Raw genomic sequence first — 17,606 nt, 5'->3', positions numbered from 1 at the left:
CCGTCAATTACGGACGTAATGAACATACCCCAAGAGGTGAACGCCAAGTAATAAGTGTTAGATCCTCCTGCTCAGCCTATACCCCTCCTGCAGACCCTGAACTAACCAGTCAAGCAGTAGGGGCAACAGGGAGAAGCTAACAAAAAAGTTAACAGTAAACCTGGGAAAAACCAAAAAAAACTGGCAAACAAATTTTTGATGGGTCAGAACCAAGGACCAGGTGAACCAACAATCTGGTCCAGAAACTCCCCAAAATTAGAACTAGGTGGAAGCTGCGTCCCCCCAATTTACTCAGCAAGAAGGGGATTTTACGGCGAGCAAAAGAAAAAGGGAAAAAACAAAAAATAGTTAACTCCACTTCTACCAGCAGAACCTTACGACAGAGATGCAGCGACTGTAAAACTTTGTAAAGGTGTGGAAAGTCCAGGTAGAGTTACATATTTGAAGAGCAGAGGTCCGATGGCCCTGGTGGAATGCCCTGCAACTCAGTAAAGAGGGGTCTTGTCTTTAGCGTGATGCGCCTCATCTATAGACAACCTGATCCAAAGAGCGATGGCAAGCCTTGTAAGGGACTGCCAGCATCCAAGAACAGTCTGGGATTAAGAAAAGAGCCAGACCAAAAAGGAATGAAGCAGTTTGAGACAAGTAGATGAGAAGAGCTCTAACGACATCTAGATGATGCAGAGCGTATTCAGGATGGAAAGGTAAGGGCAGAAAAAGTGACGCACAATGTCCTCATTCTAGTAGGACTCCACGTATTTCAGACACCGGCCACATGGACATAAAACTGCCACCATAAAAAGGCTACTTTCCAGGAAAGCAGGGAGAGAGAAACATCACGCAAAGGCTAGAAAGGAGACAACTACATGGCTTTAAGTTGCCAAATTAAGGTCCCAATGAATCGCTAGGTGTCAGTAAGGAGAGGGGGGGGCATGGGATGGCTGTACGAGCAACTACCTGGAGAAAAGTCGGCACAGCCGTCTGAAACATAATAGAGATCTAAGGCCGAGCCACCAACTCCGAGCCCCCTTGGAGGAAGAAAAGGAGGAAGATGATGCTTCCCCCACCAGCAAAAGTGCGACTTACTAATCTTATGGTAAATGCATACAATGCCTATTTCAGTCCGGGGCCACCAGGATTGTTGGAGTGCCTTCTGCCTTGAGTCATGAGTGAACACAAGTAGAGGCGGGGAAGACACACCGAAAACTGAACCGAACCCAGGTAGCGACCAGATGTCCACTGCCCAAGCCAGAGGGTCCCACGCTACAAACTATGGAAGTATGCGATTAAACCTGGACAACATCAAGTCTATGTCTGGGGGTCCCCATCTGACACACAGCTAGTCGAAGACATCGGGATGGAGGGACCACTTCCTCAGAAGTCCGCCATCAGTTGTCCACTTGCGGGATGTGAACTGCGGATAAAGTTAGAGTGCGATTTTCTGCCTACGACAGGATCTTTGATTACTCCAACATTACTGCCGAATTGGAGATCTCACATCTATGTTTCAGGTAGGTGACTGCCATGACATTGTCCGACTGAATCCTGATTGAATGACCCTTCAGCCACAGTATCCAGTAAAGGGGACAAGTAGATTGCCCAAACCTCCAGGACGTTGACTGGACGTCTCGATACTCTTGACGACCAGACTCCCTGAACTGTCAGATGATGAGGAACACCTTCCAACCCTGGATACTGGCGACCGTAGTTAGGACTGTCCAGCAGAAATGAGCGACCCTGAGGGATCTTAAAGAGGTTCTGTTACCACATTATAAGTGGCCTATCTTCTACATAATATGATCGGCGCTGTAATGTAGATTACAGCAGTGTTTTTTATTTAGGAAAACAATCATTTTTGACGGAGTTACGACCTATTTTAGCTTTATGCTAATGACTTTCTTAATGCCCAACTGGGCGTGTTTTTACTTTTTAACCAACTGGGCGTTGTGGAGAGAAGTGTATGACGCTGACCAATCAGTGACCAATCAGCGTCATACACTTCTCTCCATTCATTTAGCAAATAGTGATCTTGCGAGATCACGATGTGCTGTCACATACTCACACATTAACGTTACTGAAGTGTCTTGAGAGTTAATAGACATCACCTCCAGCCAGGACGCGATGTCTATTCACAACCCCGACACTTCGGTAACGTTTGTGTGGGACTTACAGCACAGCAAGCATAAATCTAAAATAGGTCATAACTTGGTGAAAATTGATCGTTTTTCTAAATAAAAAAAACACTGCTGTAATCTACATTACAACGCCGATCACATTATGTCGAAGATAGGGCACTTATAATGTGGTGACAGAGCCTCTTTAAGAGAGGAGAGCCACCTGTTTTGACAGCAAAAGGCCATTTTGGAGCTCTGTTCGGCATCCAAATGCAAGTCAAGAGGGGTTTCCTACTCATCTAGTATGACCCTACTCACCCAGTTTTGCTCCTCATCAGCTCTCTCTGAGTACTTTATCATGAACGAGTGCAGGGGGAGGGGGAATGGTGGAAAGGGGAGTAGGCAGGATAAGGGTGACCCCATGGCTGGTGGGTCACTGAGAACCTTGGTTGCTCTAGTTCTGTTGGTCTTCAGGGAGGAGGACGCAAGTGTTTGATAAAAACAACACTGTTCGCCTTTCTCATAGCGGGACAACAGGGAGACTGTCGCCCGTTTTCCAAACAGAAAAACAAATAAAAAGCAGAGAGTTCTGTCTACTACAGACACCAAGCTACAAACTGGATAGTGAAGTGTCTGTAGAAGGAGTATAGGCGGAGTAGAAAGAGCTGACACTCTCCTTAGTGTCCACCTTCTAGTGGCAGAAGTATATACCCAGTCTTCTGTGTCCCCCAATGACGCGTGAGAAAGTTGATTTTAAGTAACATACAGTAACAGCATCATTGACCGCTTACGGTGAAAAAAAAATTATTAATCCCAAACAATCTCTTATATGTTATACTGAGGTATCATGCACACAACCGTTTCCGTTCTGCGGACGGCAAAACACGGATCTTAGGGGCTGCCGTGTGCTGCGGACCCATACACTAAGATGGGTGAGTCTGACCGCAAACACTGAAAAGAATAGGACATGTTCTATAATTTTGCAAAACAGATAAAAACAAAAAACAATAAAAAAACAAACAAAAAAACAAACAGATGTGTGCATGGCCCCATAGAAATGAATTGGACTACAAACATGTACCATAAGAGACAGACTGTTATGCCAAAGTAACCAACTCATCACAGGGCGGCCGTACTTACCTCTCCAAGGTAACAAATCTGTTTGTGTGCAACTTCTACAAAAACTTCTATAATAAGGTTCACAGTCTCTGGGGTATTTTTATAAACTTCCATTAACCCAATGCAGTTAGTTAAAAAGTCCATAAGGAAGTTGAAAAGGATGGCCACATTGTCTATCTGCGTGGCTTCTGCAATTCCGCAGAGGGCTTCTAGTGTGGCTGTGATCTCCTGCTTCACCTCCTCCTCTTGGCAAATTTGCTGGAAGTTTTCTTGATTTATCACATTCAAGAACCTCTGCTGTAGAGGCTGCAAAACCTGTTACATAGACAAAGTCAGGGGGTAGCACACAACGTATACAAAATTATTTTTACTATTTATTTAAAATCCACGAGACGTAAAAAAAAAAAAAAAAAAAAAGCAAAAGACCTTTGAGGATGTGGAGTTAATTAGCATTAACCATAAATTATCACCCATCCACAGAATAGAGGTTCATTTTATGATCGCTGAGACTCCCCCAGATGTGGAGCTACAAATCACCTGCTTAGAGTTAAATAATAAACTTCTGGCTACTTAAAGCCACCACTAGAGGGAGCTTTCTGCATACGAGTTATACATTAAACATTATGAAGTGGTGACTGCAGATAGTCAGGAGTTTATAATTTAACCGTCTGTCTGTATGCAGGGAGATTTGGAGCTCTGTATCAGAAGAAAAATGGAGCTCCAACAGCTATAAAGATGTATTAAAGGGTAACTAAACAGTACGAAAACTACTAAAATGTCAGTGACAAGTCAGAAGTTTTGATCAGTGGGGGTTCAAGCACGGAGACCCCCAGCAATCGCTAAAACAAAGCGGCACAAGCGCTTGGCTTTTCTTGGAAAGCCAAGGTAATGGTGCACGGACTCAATAAAAAGACTATGGGCCCGTACACCAACTGCTTGGCTCGCTTCGTTTCTGAACGGCTTTTTTCAGAAAGCAGAGCAGTTGGTATACAGGACCATAGTCTTTTTGAGTCCGTATATCATTAGCGCTTTCTGATAAAAGCCGTTCAGAAATCAAGCAGCTCACCCGAGCACTTCTGCCACTTCGTTTTAGCGATCGGTGGGATCTCAGTACTCAGACCCCCACTGATCAAAACTTCTGACATGTCACAAGTTTTCTGAAAGTTTAGTTACCCTTTAAGAAGGATTCTATTGTATCTATAAGCCCAGGGAAGAACTTTTTACAGTGGGTTTTTAAGTGCTAATCCCATTACCATACGATTTGAACTTTGGAATCAATCAGGGGGATTTAAAAAGGTATATGCCAAATTTCTGGAAGCCAAAATAAGCCAATGGCATTGTACGAATGAAACATTCAGCTTTAACATACAAATTGCACAAATCATATCTAACACAATAACAACCAGAAAAGAAAGGGAAAAGAAAGCCATGAGGAAGGACGTGTAGAAGGGTCTGAAACGCGTAGGCACTTATCTACATCTCTAAACTCAACACTCGGGATTTATTCTGTTTTAATATCCCAATAAAATTGGAACTATGTTCTATTTTAAATGATTGCGCTGGATCCTCTACTTTTGTTCATTTTTCCTGTCTTCAACACTGTGGGCCGTCACGGAGATCCAGGCGCAGAGCGCAGAAAATCTGCATCCTAAGGTGAAGTGGAGGATCCCTCCCACAGTTCCATTTGTACCAGAAATTATATTAGGAATACCAAAACAAAATTCCATTAAAACAGGTACATAAAGTTTTGAGCAGGTCTCACCTCCGTCCAGTATTGCTGCTTTGTCTCAGAGTCCATGTGAGCAAATCCTCCTAGTACCAGAGCCTTCATGAGCGTCCTCTGTACAGAGCTGGACAGGTAGTTTAGGGGAGGACTCCTCCGTGCAAATTGTTTGGCAAGATTCCACCAGTTCTCACACTGTATTACTAAATTGGCCCTATGAAATAGAAGGTCAGAATCAGAAACCATGACATTTCAAAAAATTTAATATAAAACCTTTAGCTATATGGTCATATCCTGCAAAACAGATTTTATTCTGATTTACTAATCGGCAAATACAATGGCCCACTGTGGTCTATGTTGTGAAATAGGCAACTACAATTCGCTCTAGTTCTAGGTTACAGGACTACTTTTTATGAATCTACAGGACATATCCGAGCCCCATCTCCGGCAGCCCCATGGAAAGCTAAAGGAGTGGTGGCCGAGCATCCACATAGGGCACTCAGGGATCCCCATACTCTGGATCGGTGAGGGTCCCGGAGGTTGGATCCGCACCAAGCAATCAGACGGACATTTATCACCTATCCTGTGGATAGGTGAGAAGTGATCATTATGAGAAAGCCTCTTTATTTGCCCCACTATTATCAGTTAAAGAGGACCTGTCAGTTCTCTTGAAAGGTCTGCTTTAGTAAAAATTGCATGGTCCATAAAATAGAAAATTCTGGCCACCTCTTCTTAGAGCTCAGCCTTGTGCAAGCTACTGGAAATGTAGAACTACATGGATAACTTGGCGTTACCATTCCCATTGTCAACAGGGCGTGTCCCTACCCACTGACACTGTCCAATCCGTGCAGAATGGTAATGCCCAGTGTTCGTTTGTTCATACATTTCCAGGAGGAACAGCACAATGTGGAGTTTTAATAAAGGATTCTCCAGTATTGTCATTTCATGGGGAAGTGCACAGTCGAGTCACATTATTATGACCACCTCCTACTTGCGACATCGGCAGCGCGTAGCCCACGAAGGGAGTGATGTGTGGTGGGCTGGCTTGGTGGGCATATAAGGTGTGCAATAGGCTGTCTGAACACATCACTCGTTGTTGCCATGGGTAAGTGGGGCGATTTATCAGAGTTGCAAAAAGGGATAATTATTTGCTTTCGGGAGGCAGTATTTCTCAAACAGCGCAGTTTGTGAACTGTCCGCAAGTGGCTGTGGTGAAAGTGTATCGTGAGTGGACAAATGGCCCCATTGGGAATAACAGGCGTGGAAAATGCGGAGCACCAACTTCTACTGATGAGAGGTGAACGTTGGCTACGGAGGTGCGTGAGGGCCGAACGACACGCTATAGTGGAGCAGCTCACCGGGAAGATCAACTAGGGGGCTACCAGACATGTGTCTAAAACCGCGAACCCTACTGCGTATGGGGCTCCGAAGCAGACAGATGGTCACTGTTCCTATATTAACAAAGGTGCATCGTAAAAAATTGGTGCGTCAGTGGTGCATTTGGACCAACGATGATCGGCAAAGGGTGGTCTTCTCTGATGAGTGAGGTTTTCTGCTTCATCGAACGTATGGACATTGGCGTGTCAGGTGAGAATCCGAGAACAAACACTCTGCAACCTTTGCTGGAAAAATACAAGCTGGTGGCGGCAGCATTATGGTTTGGGGAATTTTTTCATGGCATTCTCTGGGCCCACTCATCCATGTGGAAGGCTCTGAACAGATTTGGGTATGAATCCATCGTTGCAGATCACGTCCACCCATACATGCTGTTTGTCTTCCCCGGGGGTTACTCTGGATATTAGCTGGTGGTCATAATAATGTGACTCAACTGTGTATTTACTAAAACAGACACGTGAGGAGAGCTTAGGGTTTGTTCACATCTGAGTTGGAGGCTCCGTTTGTGGCCTCAGTTGCAGATCTAGGAAAGACTACCGGGAAAAAGAAAATAAACATGCTGCGCTATTGTTTTCTGTAAAACCACGAACACCCCAACGGAAGCCATTAAAGCCAGCCGCTGGTGGTGTCCATGCTGCAACGGAACAGATGCATCTGGAATTCCCTTGTTGTTCTGCTCCAGAGGAGTAGAACAAGAGAACGGCACCAGAAAAAAAAGGGACAGGGCCTAACAGACACTCTTTTAGAAAAAACAACAAATGTTGGTTACTTACCGCTCTCTCCTTTCTACCAGGGCTACTAATAGTTGTACAGTATCGTTAGCCAGCTCCTGCTCAGAGCTCCACACCGAGAGATTGCTAATCACTTTTTCTAGAAGATAACCAATGATCCATTGGGATCCTTCTGTGTCTGCACCAAATGCTGTATTTAAAGGCAAGCTGATCTACAAGACACAGACCAGAGAAATTATCGACACTGTTCATGTCTAAGCACAAATCAAGACCTCTGCAGTTTTATACTAACCTGGTCATACAATTTTTCGTCCACAAGGAGATAAGTCTTTGTCCACCGTCTCAGAAACCAGACAATGTCTTTCCCCATCTGCGGGCTTAGTAGATGGGTTAAATCTGCCCTTGTGGCTCGAGACTCCACTTCTGAAGCTCTTAGAACTGCAGAGAGTAACCTGCATTGGAGAGATATTTCATACGGCGACAAATTAATCACCTAATAGTGGTGTATCCGGTCAAGACAAATTGCTTATATTTTAGATGTAATCTGCATAAAAAGTCGATTAACTATGTAAATACATTGCATTACTTTTCTTGTACAGATGCCAATTTACACCCAATATTATAGACCAGAGCTGCATTCACAATTCTGCTGACCTGGTCATAAATGGAATTGCAATGGAAATAACAAAGACTAAAAAACTGATGCAGCTGATGTCATCAGTATGAGCCTCTCAAAAATAAATACATTTTTAACCTTACAAGCTATGTGCACCTTTGGGGTCTTTTTATTTATTTTGAAAAGATAACAGTACATTACAAAAGTGATTTTAAAGGCGTTATGTGGATTTTTAAAATTGATGGCCTATCCGACGGATAGGCCATCCATAATAGAGTTTACTATCAGCACCCCACCCCCGTCTATCAACTGTTTGAAGAGGTGGCAGCGCTCATGAGCACCGCAGCCTCTTCATTGTTTACATGGTTCTTCTCATTCGTACTTTGCACACGCCGTTACATTTGCATTCAAGTAAACGGGACACCGCAAAAAGGTGTACATAGCCTTTAAAGGGGGACCCTGCCAAATCAACTATTTTGAAGGGGATAGGCCAATAATAGCTGATGGGTCAGGGTCAATCTCTCTGAACCCCCGCTGATCAGCTGTTTTGAAGGGGGTGCAGCTCGTACGAGCGCGGCTTCCCCTTCATTTCCACTTGCTCACTGTGAATCATCAACACACATGTAGCGGTGTTTCACAGGTATTGCAGCCTTCTTCTCCGATTCACTGCTACATCTGTGTCAACGATTCACAGTGAGCAAGTGGAAATGAAGGGGAAGCAGCGCTCGTACGAGCACCGCACCCCCTTCAAAACAGCTGATCGGCGGGGGTCCCGGGAGTCGCAGCCATCAGCTATTGATGGCCTACCCTGGGGATAGGCCATCAATTTTTACTAGTTGGAAAACCGCTTTATAGCTGTGTTCACACATTGCAGTAAATCCACAGTGGAAACCAGTAGCAGCAAAGAAATTAAATCTCGTCCACATGATGTGGATTATTTCCACACGGAAATAGACCTGTGGCTGGCCTCTTGTGATGACGTTTCATTACGTGATCGCTGCAGGAGTCACATCTGACAAAGCGTCATCATAGGGGCCGGCTGTACAGACCCCAGCCAGGGGATCAGGGACGTGTTGCTATGGGAGCACCAGGAGAAGAGCGAATAGTCTCGTTTTGGCTTGTAAATGACTTCTAGAAGCCGGTTTTTGGGTGGCCTTTTGTATGAAGACAATTTTTAACCCCTTGGAAATGCAGCCAATGTTAAGTTTTTCCTATTGTTTTTTCCAGCCCACCTTCTAAAAGCCATGACTTTATTTTTATATGTCCACATATCCGTATGAGGGCTTGCTTTTTGCGGGACAAGTTGTAGTTTTTAATGGCAACATTTATTGTACCATATAATGTGCTGGGAAACTGAAGAAAAAATGTCTGTGGCGTGAAATAGGCAATAAACCGCTATTCTGCCATTGCTTTTTGGGTTTTGATTTTATGGCGTTTACCATGTGGTAAAAAACTACATGGCAACTTTATTCTACAGGTTGATACGATTAAGACGATACCAAATTTTTATAGTTTTTTTTTTAGTTTTACCATTGTTACAAAGAAAAAACTATCTGAAAAAAATAAATAGATTTGTTTTGTGTCATCATATTCTGAGAGAAAGAACTTATTTTTCTGTCTATTCAGTGGTTTGAGGGTTATTTTTTATGTGGTGCGAGCTGTACTTTTTATTGGTACCACTTTGGGGTACATGTGACTTTTTAATCACTTTTTCATTTCATTATTTGGGGGAGATTATGTGTCCAAAGAGAAGCAATTCTGGAGTTTTAATAAAAAAAAAAAAAAAAAAAAAAAGAAGTTTACAGCATTCACCGTACGGGTTAAAGGACATTAGAAATGATTCAGACATGGCAATACAATTATGTGAAGGTTTTTTTACAGTACATTAGGGGAAAATGGGAAAAGTTTTTTTCAACTCTTAAAATGTGTACATTTTTTTTGTACATTAAAAAACAAATGTTACTTTTTTATTTTTAGGAGTCCCCTTAGGCCCCATGCACACGACCGTGCTCGTAAGCATGGGCCGTGATTGCGGGCACGGCTGACCGCCTGCATTCTCAGACCGTGCTCCCATACAAAGTATGGGAGCACGGCCCGTAAAACACAAGAGACAGGACATATCCTATCTTTTGCGGTACACTTCTACAGCCCGGGCACCTTCCCCTAAATAAATGGGAAGGTGTCCGTGGGCAACAGAAGTGAATGGGTCCGTAATTGCGGATTGGAACTACTGACGATTTTTACGGTTGTGTGCATGGGGCCTTAGGGAACTTGAACCAGCGATTGTTAGATCGCTTGCACAATACACTGCATTACGTATTGCAGTATAGAATGTTTTTTACCGGCTCCTATCAAGCCTGGTCTCTGGCAGGGCTTAAAAGGAGCCCAAAGATGGCAGACCTGGGGGCCCCAGGTTGCCTTGACAACCATCGGCACCCTGCACTTGGCACGTCATGAGTGGGACAACTGGCAGTCGGAAGGGACCGCCCTCCTCATTCTAACTCCTTAGATGCCACGGTCACTATTGACTGCGGCATCTAAGTAGTTAAACAGGCAGGATCAGAGTTATTTCCGATTCCACACATTGCAACGAGATGTAGGCTGTAACGTACACCAGACACATCCTGGGTATGGAGTGTGCTCAGCACGTAAGCCCGCTCCAAACTGCCACTTGGCGGCTGTCACGCACATGTGCATGACATATCGCCAAGAGGTTAATATCAGCTTTCTTCAGGCATTTACCCATAGGTTTCACTATTGATCTTGAAAAACACATGGAAAGACCAAAAACACCATATCTAGAGCATGCTGCACCTGTAAAACAAAATGTCAAGGACCCAAAAAATGCACCAGACGCACAAAAAACCATTGTTGCCAGACTGACCTGATGACCGAATCTGTCCGGTTACACCCAGGTATAGAAGAGGCCTTCTCCCCAGGAGATCCCAGGATCTGCAGTGTTGTATTGATGTCCACCTCGGTTGATTGTTTAATTGAATATTCCATTATTTCTGGAGGTATTAATGGCGTCTCGCCCTGAGCATCATCAGCTAAGAGGTAGCCTGCATTAACAAATGGGAGTGGAGGTTAATAAAATGTGCACTTTTCCATGCCTGCCGCCTCTGCAGATAGAACTTCTAATTATCTCTTCTAGGTTACATGTGATTTTATGGAACATTTCGCTGAATAAAGGGCTGTGGTTACACATGACAAGCTCATTGCTGGGCAGAAGAACCGTGAGATCTGCGTTTTATACATACGGACCTCCACATCATAGCAATTTCAACAGACTGTTTCAGTGACACTGGTTGTAATGGGATACAAAAAGGGGAGCGGAAATATACCAACTTGACCTCAGCTGTGAACTCCTCCAAGAAGATCCCAGAATGACCTGGTCTGGAACCTTGTCCACAAAACATGACCCCGGAGCATCACGCAGAGATTAATCCGGGACAGACTTGACTGTGTGCACTCTCTCAATGAAGCCGAAAACTCTGCTCCCTCCAAGGCCTTATTCATACCTCTGTAATACTAATCTATAATGTAGTCGTAGATTTAATGCCAAAAACTGGGAAAGGCTTCCCGCTGTTATATCATGAGACATGATTCAGTCTTTTGCACCAAATATACAGCGGTTTCGTACACCATCTATAGAACTCAATGGACCCATACTGTAACTTTTTTTTTTGCTGCGTGTGATTCTGGCCTGAGAATATTTGTGTGTATAGGAAGCCTGCGGACAACACAAAAATACATGAGAAAGTATTACTTACCTGTAACTAAAATGAGCCAGTGAATGTCCTCATACAGGTCATCCAGCACTTTATTATCTATGGACCCCGTTCCCGGTGAGGCCAGTAACTGCTGCTGGTGCCTTTGTAGCTGCCCGTGAAGTCTCGTCACTCGATCCTCTAACAAGCTGAAAGATTAAGACCACAGACCAGACTTAATACTCCGTACAAACAAATACTGACCATTACCATTCAGTTATAGAGGACGGTGGGCTTCACAGTAGGATTATTAGAAGCATTGCTTGTAGGGGAGAATCTCGGATACAGAATGCCCCACTGAGAACCATTCTGCAGTACGAAGGATATATGGTTTAGAGACTAATGCCAATTCCAGTAATACTATAACATCCCTGGTGCCAATATCACATAACAGTATCCGTAGTGATGTGTAGACGGTCAGAGCCATTGCTTGGGGTCCTCTTACACATCCCAACATGGGCCGTGTTAACGAGCACGATCGCTCATCCTCATACATTTCCACCATGTCGGCAGCACATCTCCCTATTTATACAGATGTGCTGCCAACAATGAGAATATTTCATGCAGCATAAACGATATAATCAGCCGATAAATGTTAGTTTTCTCGACAATTGGCCCGTGTAAAAGAGCCTTTATGGAAACTGCACGATGCAGGAGTTTGCAGCGGGTTTCCGTGCTGTGCCCCACTGTGATCAGCCGTTCTCACCAAGGTGAGCGTGTAATACATAGATAACGGAGATAGTCCTAGACGATAGCTGCTTTTTGCAGCTTAACGCTCCAGCCAGGGGTAGACCTATAGCTTGTACAGCTGCAAAAGGTCCCAGAGAAGGGCAGGGGCCTAATCTGGCCTCAGAGGGTTTTAAAACTGATATCCAGCTTCTCTCGTCCACTCTCCCTGCTCAGTCGCCACAGGCTTCTCATAGGTTACACACACACACACACACACACACACACACACACACACACACACACACACACACACACACACACACACACACACACACACACGCAGCTCTGATTGGCTGACTAGGAAGATGCAATAATTGTCTGAGCTGCTCTGTGATTGGCTGATGGTGCAGTATCGGAGCAGGCTATAGCAATAGACGGAGGAGCTAGAGGAAGTAGTTTTACAGCCCTCATTAAAAAAAATTATCCCCGTCACTCCACTACCCTAGACCACCAGTGATGGTGCCATCAATCTGTTCATGTCCTAGACCACCAGGGATATTACCAGTCACTGCAGGGTAATTTTAAGACCATCCGGACATTTTTCCAGAGACAACAGCAATTTCACAGTCATTTTAAATACGAGAAGATGTACGTTGCGGGAAGGCTGGCAGAAGGGGCCCCATACACTGTTTCTGCACAGGGGCCCTCAGTTGTTGGTATTCATCCCCTGACTAGCTAATGAAGGTGCCTCCTATATGGCCCTTTGTGAATAAGCCCTTAAATGAATAAGATTTGATGCCTATTGTAGTTTGGTGGTGTAAGGAATGGGCCGGCTATCAGCTCAAGAACAGGTGAGATCCCTGCAATTTACCGTTTCAATGGTAGAATAAGAAGCCGGATGTCCTGTACCTTGTCAGCAGAGGTATACAGTGGTCCGCCGCTATCCTCCCCAGCATCCCCACACTGGCCAGCTGGTCTGAAAATAAGTCACGGTCATCTTCCTGAATTTCATTTATTTCTTCCTCCTCCCGGGAGGCAACACCATTAGCAGTCTGGGTAGAAAAAAAACCCCACATAGGATATTAAAACAAAACATTTCACAAACCTGAGGAAAATAAAATAAAAAATAATGTATGAACATGAATTCCCTTATCTTGGTCACAGAACTTTGTTTTACCTGAAGTTTTATTGAGTACAGCTACATCTCAGGTCACCGACTAGAATATATACATCATTCACTTTTTAGATTTGCTAGAAAATTAATCTACCAATACAAGATTATAATCCCAGTCTGCGGTATACTGGATGTATGGTTGCTTACATCAAGACCTCATTGCGGTGCCCCATTTTATATGATACAATATGCGAGAACCAAATAGAAGATTCTGAGTTTGTGTATAACATTTATCCTAGTGGCTGCAGGAACATTGAGCAGCAGGACACCGTGTGATCAGCCTATTAATGAAGGATCCTTCTAGAAAAAAAAGGGATTGTCTAAAGTGGACAACCCCTTAAAGGGGTTAATTTTAGCTTTGTGGTTTGTTTATTTTTGGTCTTTTTTAAAAAAAAATATTGTTGCGATATTTTTTATTCGTAATACCTTGCCTCGGGCGGCCGTATTGGAGACGCACACTTCCTTCCTGTGTTGTCAATACAGTAGGACATGTGCACTTTATAGCTGCTAAAATGAATGGGAGTAAATCGACAAGAGAAGTCTCAGAATTTTAGTCTCCAGTCCCTCCCGTAGAGCTCAGGGGAGATGTATACAGAGCCCCTTTTCTGTGAATAGAGTCGCTGTCCTGCCTTATCTAGGCCTCCAGTAATACAACAGAGCCGTCATTAACTCGTCCACCCTCTAATGAGGGGAGGATTCTCCTCATCCGGCGCCTGTACATACAGCAAAGCGGACAAGCGAGCAACAGAGGGCTTATGGAGACTGCTCTAGTGGCCAGTGTGAAAATTGCAATATTTAAAAAAAAAAAAAAAAAGTTAATACAATTTTACTAATTCAATGAGCACATTTATTCAGTTAAAGGCCATGGAATCACATGAGCAACAACAAATAACCGAAAATCATTCTAATTGTTTCAAATATTCTTATGTTCTATGGAAGCTGCAAAAACATTAAATTCCACGGGGAGGTTGGGCCGCCCTTCTAGGCTCTCCTGAATATGCAGGTACATCAGATCTAAGCAAACATTTGGCAGAGTAGTCAATGTCTGCTAAAGTGAAGCTATTCACACATGGAGCATTTTATGCGGAAAAAAATTTGAACTACAGATAAGGTAAACTAATGTACGTCACACGCGCGCACACGCGCGCGCACCCAGTGTATATATTTCTGGCATATCTTCTATTAATCTGTATAAAACAAATCTAATTAGGTACAGAAAGCAACAAAAACCACAGTTGCCACTCACTTCCCTGCGCTACTATATGGCCCTGGCAGTTCAAGCATATAAAAATTACATTTTGCCACGTAAAGATGGCCACATAATAATAGGACACAGGCATAAAGGAATCGCTCCAGTTTTGGTGGGGATATTTAGTCTGCGAGGCTGACCAGCCATCATTAATGAGCGTATTACATCAAAAGCGCTTAAGAAAATTAAAGTGGGTGCATAGATTAGCCGGGCATCCTGGAGAAAATCTGCCACACACTTCAGCGCTTCTCGCCGCACACGTCCCAGATTCCGGGCTCTCCTTAATCTAAACCACCAAACACGTCTCTTTTGGTAACTTCAAAGCTGCAGCTGCCGACTACAGAGAGCTTCCTATCCATGGGTAATCCTGACTACCGCTTTGAAACCAAGTCGAGCGGAGGAATGTCAGCTGTGCTTTAATTTGTTACTTTGAGCTAAATAACTTATTTGATAAGAGTACGGCTCCCCCTTCATATACATGACACTTGTTACTCCAATGGCATTAGCATTTTGCCCTTAGCATCCTATATATGTGGATTAACTAGACTACATAGTACAGAGTTTTCTGAAGATTATCTGCTGACTGTCAGGGTGAATAGTTGAAAAGAAATCAGAGGACACAGAACACTAGTCACGATGTAGCTGCGGACTGCAATTCTTACTGACAAGCAGCAGGGACCAAAGTGGCTACAGATGGAGACGCTTAAAGTGCATGCCCATGGAATAAGACTATGTCCATTTTATTAGATTATAAAATGATAATTTGCTCAATTACCTTTAGAATTTTAGACTTATTTATTTTCTTTGGTCAAAAAGCGAAGTAGAGAATGTACTGGCGCTATGCAGTATCAAAGGGCAATGGGGAAAAAAACAACTCATGAACCAACAATCTGAAGGTAGAAAATCACTTGGAAAAATTCTAAAGCGGCGATATGATCTGTAGAACGGTCTTGATGACTGGAGGTGCACGTTACAGATATTATGGCGCAGGAAAGGTTTGGGACATTCATCAGGAAAGACAGAGAAGTTGCCCCCTCTCTCTCCGCTGAGTATGCCCTATCACTTGAATGGAGTGGTAAGAATTCCCTGCACAGCATATCGCCGGGAGAGAAGCTTAAATGGTTCTTGGCTCCTTCCTTTTCCGGATCAGCGGGTTCCTAGAGGATGGACCACATAATGATATGGAATACCGCTTTAACAGCCCAACACCTGACCTCTGCTCTGCAACTTTGCCCCATTCATTCGAATGTGGTCGAGTTGCAGTTCTCTGCACAGTGTTTAGTCAGGAGTGGTGCTGTGCACGAAAAAATGCTAAAGGGGCTGCAACCCTTCATTCTGGTGATCAGTGGGGGCCGCAAAAGCTTATCCTTCATTCTGGTGATCAGTGGGGGCCGCAGCAGCTTACCCTTCATTCTGGTGATCAGTGGGGGCCGCAAAAGCTTACCCTTCATTCTGGTGATCAGTGGGGGTAGCGGCAGCTTTACCCTTCATTCTGGTGATCAGTGGGGGTAGCGGCAGCTTTACCCTTCATTCTGGTGATCAGTGGGGGCCGCAGCAGCTTACCCTTCATTCTGGTGATCAGTGGGGGCCGCAGCAGCTTACCCTTCATTCTTGTGATCAGTGGGGGTAGCAGCAGCTTACCCTTCATTCTGGTGATCAGTGGGGGTAGCGGCAGCTTTACCCTCCATTCTGGTGATCAGTGGGGGTAGCGGCAGCTTTACCCTTCATTCTGGTGATCAGTGGGGGTAGCGGCAGCTTACCCTTCATTCTGGTGATCAGTGGGGGTAGCGGCAGCTTTACCCTTCATTCTGGTGATCAGTGGGGGTAGCGGCAGCTTACCCTTCATTCTGGTGATCAGTGGGGGTAGCGGCAGTCACATCTCACCAATCAGTATGGTTAACTTTTGGTGAATTGGTCATTATATTCTATTATTTTTACATCCTATAATGGTCATGAAAAAAAACCTGATGTGCCATAGATATCCACGTGCCCTTCACATGGAAAGGTTGAACATTGACTGCACTGCTTTATTTCTCCATTATCCAGGAGCCATGAACTATGGACAAGTAAAGATTTTATTTGTCAAATACAAAAGTTTGATCCCCAATCCAATCTGCAGAAAATAATGCAAACATTGAAAATCATTAGAGGGGTCTTGTTAGACAAGCACTCGTCAAATGACCAATCAAGACACTGAGTTAATAAAGGGGTGTTCCCTATTCTGGATCCTCCGGTTCTCATTACACGGACAGCCCATTGAGCTGAATTGGCAGTATGTAATATTTCCTGTGATAATTGGTTGCCATACACTTTACTTGCAAAAACAAACAACTGGAAATCTCCCAAAATACATGTTAATGGATCCTGATTTTTAGAGCTAATCTAGCTTCAAGAGACTGTCACCACATTATAAGTGCCCTATCTCCTAAATAATGTGATTGTCGCTGTAATGTAGTAAGTGTTTATTTAGAAAAACGATAAATTTTGAGCAAGTTTTGACCTATTTTAGATTTATGCTAATGACTTTCTTAATAGACAACTGGGCGTGTTTTTACTTTTTGACCAATCAGCGTCATACACTTCTCTCCATTCATGTACTCAGACATTGTGATCTTGCGAGATTACGCTGTGCTGTCACTTACTCACAAATTAATTTACTGAAGTGTCTTGAGAGTGAATAGACATCTCCAGCCAGGACGCGATGTCCATTCACAATCCCGACACTTCGGTAACGTTTGTGTGGGACTTACAGCACATCGAGATCATGCTGTGCTGTCATTTACAGCGTGATCTCGCGAGATCATGCTGTGCTGTGTGAGTAAGTCACACACAAACGTAAACGAAGTGCCGGGATTTTGAATAGACATTGCGTCCTGGCTGGAGGTGATGTCTATTCACTCTCAAGACACTTCAGTAAAGTTAGTGTGTGAGTAAGTGACATCACATCGTAATCTCGCAAGATCACAATGTCTGAGTACATGAATGGAGAGGAGTGTATGACGCCGATTGGTCAGCGTCATACACTTCTCTTGACAACGCCCACTTG

General features: G+C 43.9%; 1 protein-coding gene across 1 annotated transcript in view; it reads right to left on the bottom strand.

Moving 5' to 3' along the window:
- Positions 1-17,606, bottom strand: part of XPO4 (exportin 4) — a 103,199-nt gene that overhangs the window by 7,707 nt on the left and 77,886 nt on the right. Inside the window, exons 11-17 of the mRNA XM_075851640.1 lie at positions 13,047-13,189; positions 11,472-11,617; positions 10,583-10,760; positions 7,375-7,534; positions 7,125-7,294; positions 4,996-5,170; positions 3,255-3,548 (exon numbers count right to left, since the gene is read on the bottom strand). Of these exons, the coding sequence (XP_075707755.1) occupies positions 3,255-3,548; positions 4,996-5,170; positions 7,125-7,294; positions 7,375-7,534; positions 10,583-10,760; positions 11,472-11,617; positions 13,047-13,189 (1,266 nt within the window). The remainder of the gene's footprint in view (positions 1-3,254; positions 3,549-4,995; positions 5,171-7,124; positions 7,295-7,374; positions 7,535-10,582; positions 10,761-11,471; positions 11,618-13,046; positions 13,190-17,606) is intronic.

This window comes from Rhinoderma darwinii, chromosome 2 (genome assembly GCF_050947455.1).
Source record: "Rhinoderma darwinii isolate aRhiDar2 chromosome 2, aRhiDar2.hap1, whole genome shotgun sequence".
Lineage (NCBI taxonomy): Eukaryota > Metazoa > Chordata > Amphibia > Anura > Rhinodermatidae > Rhinoderma > Rhinoderma darwinii.
Note: the sequence above shows the minus strand (reverse complement) of the source record. Positions and strands in the feature narration are given on the sequence as shown.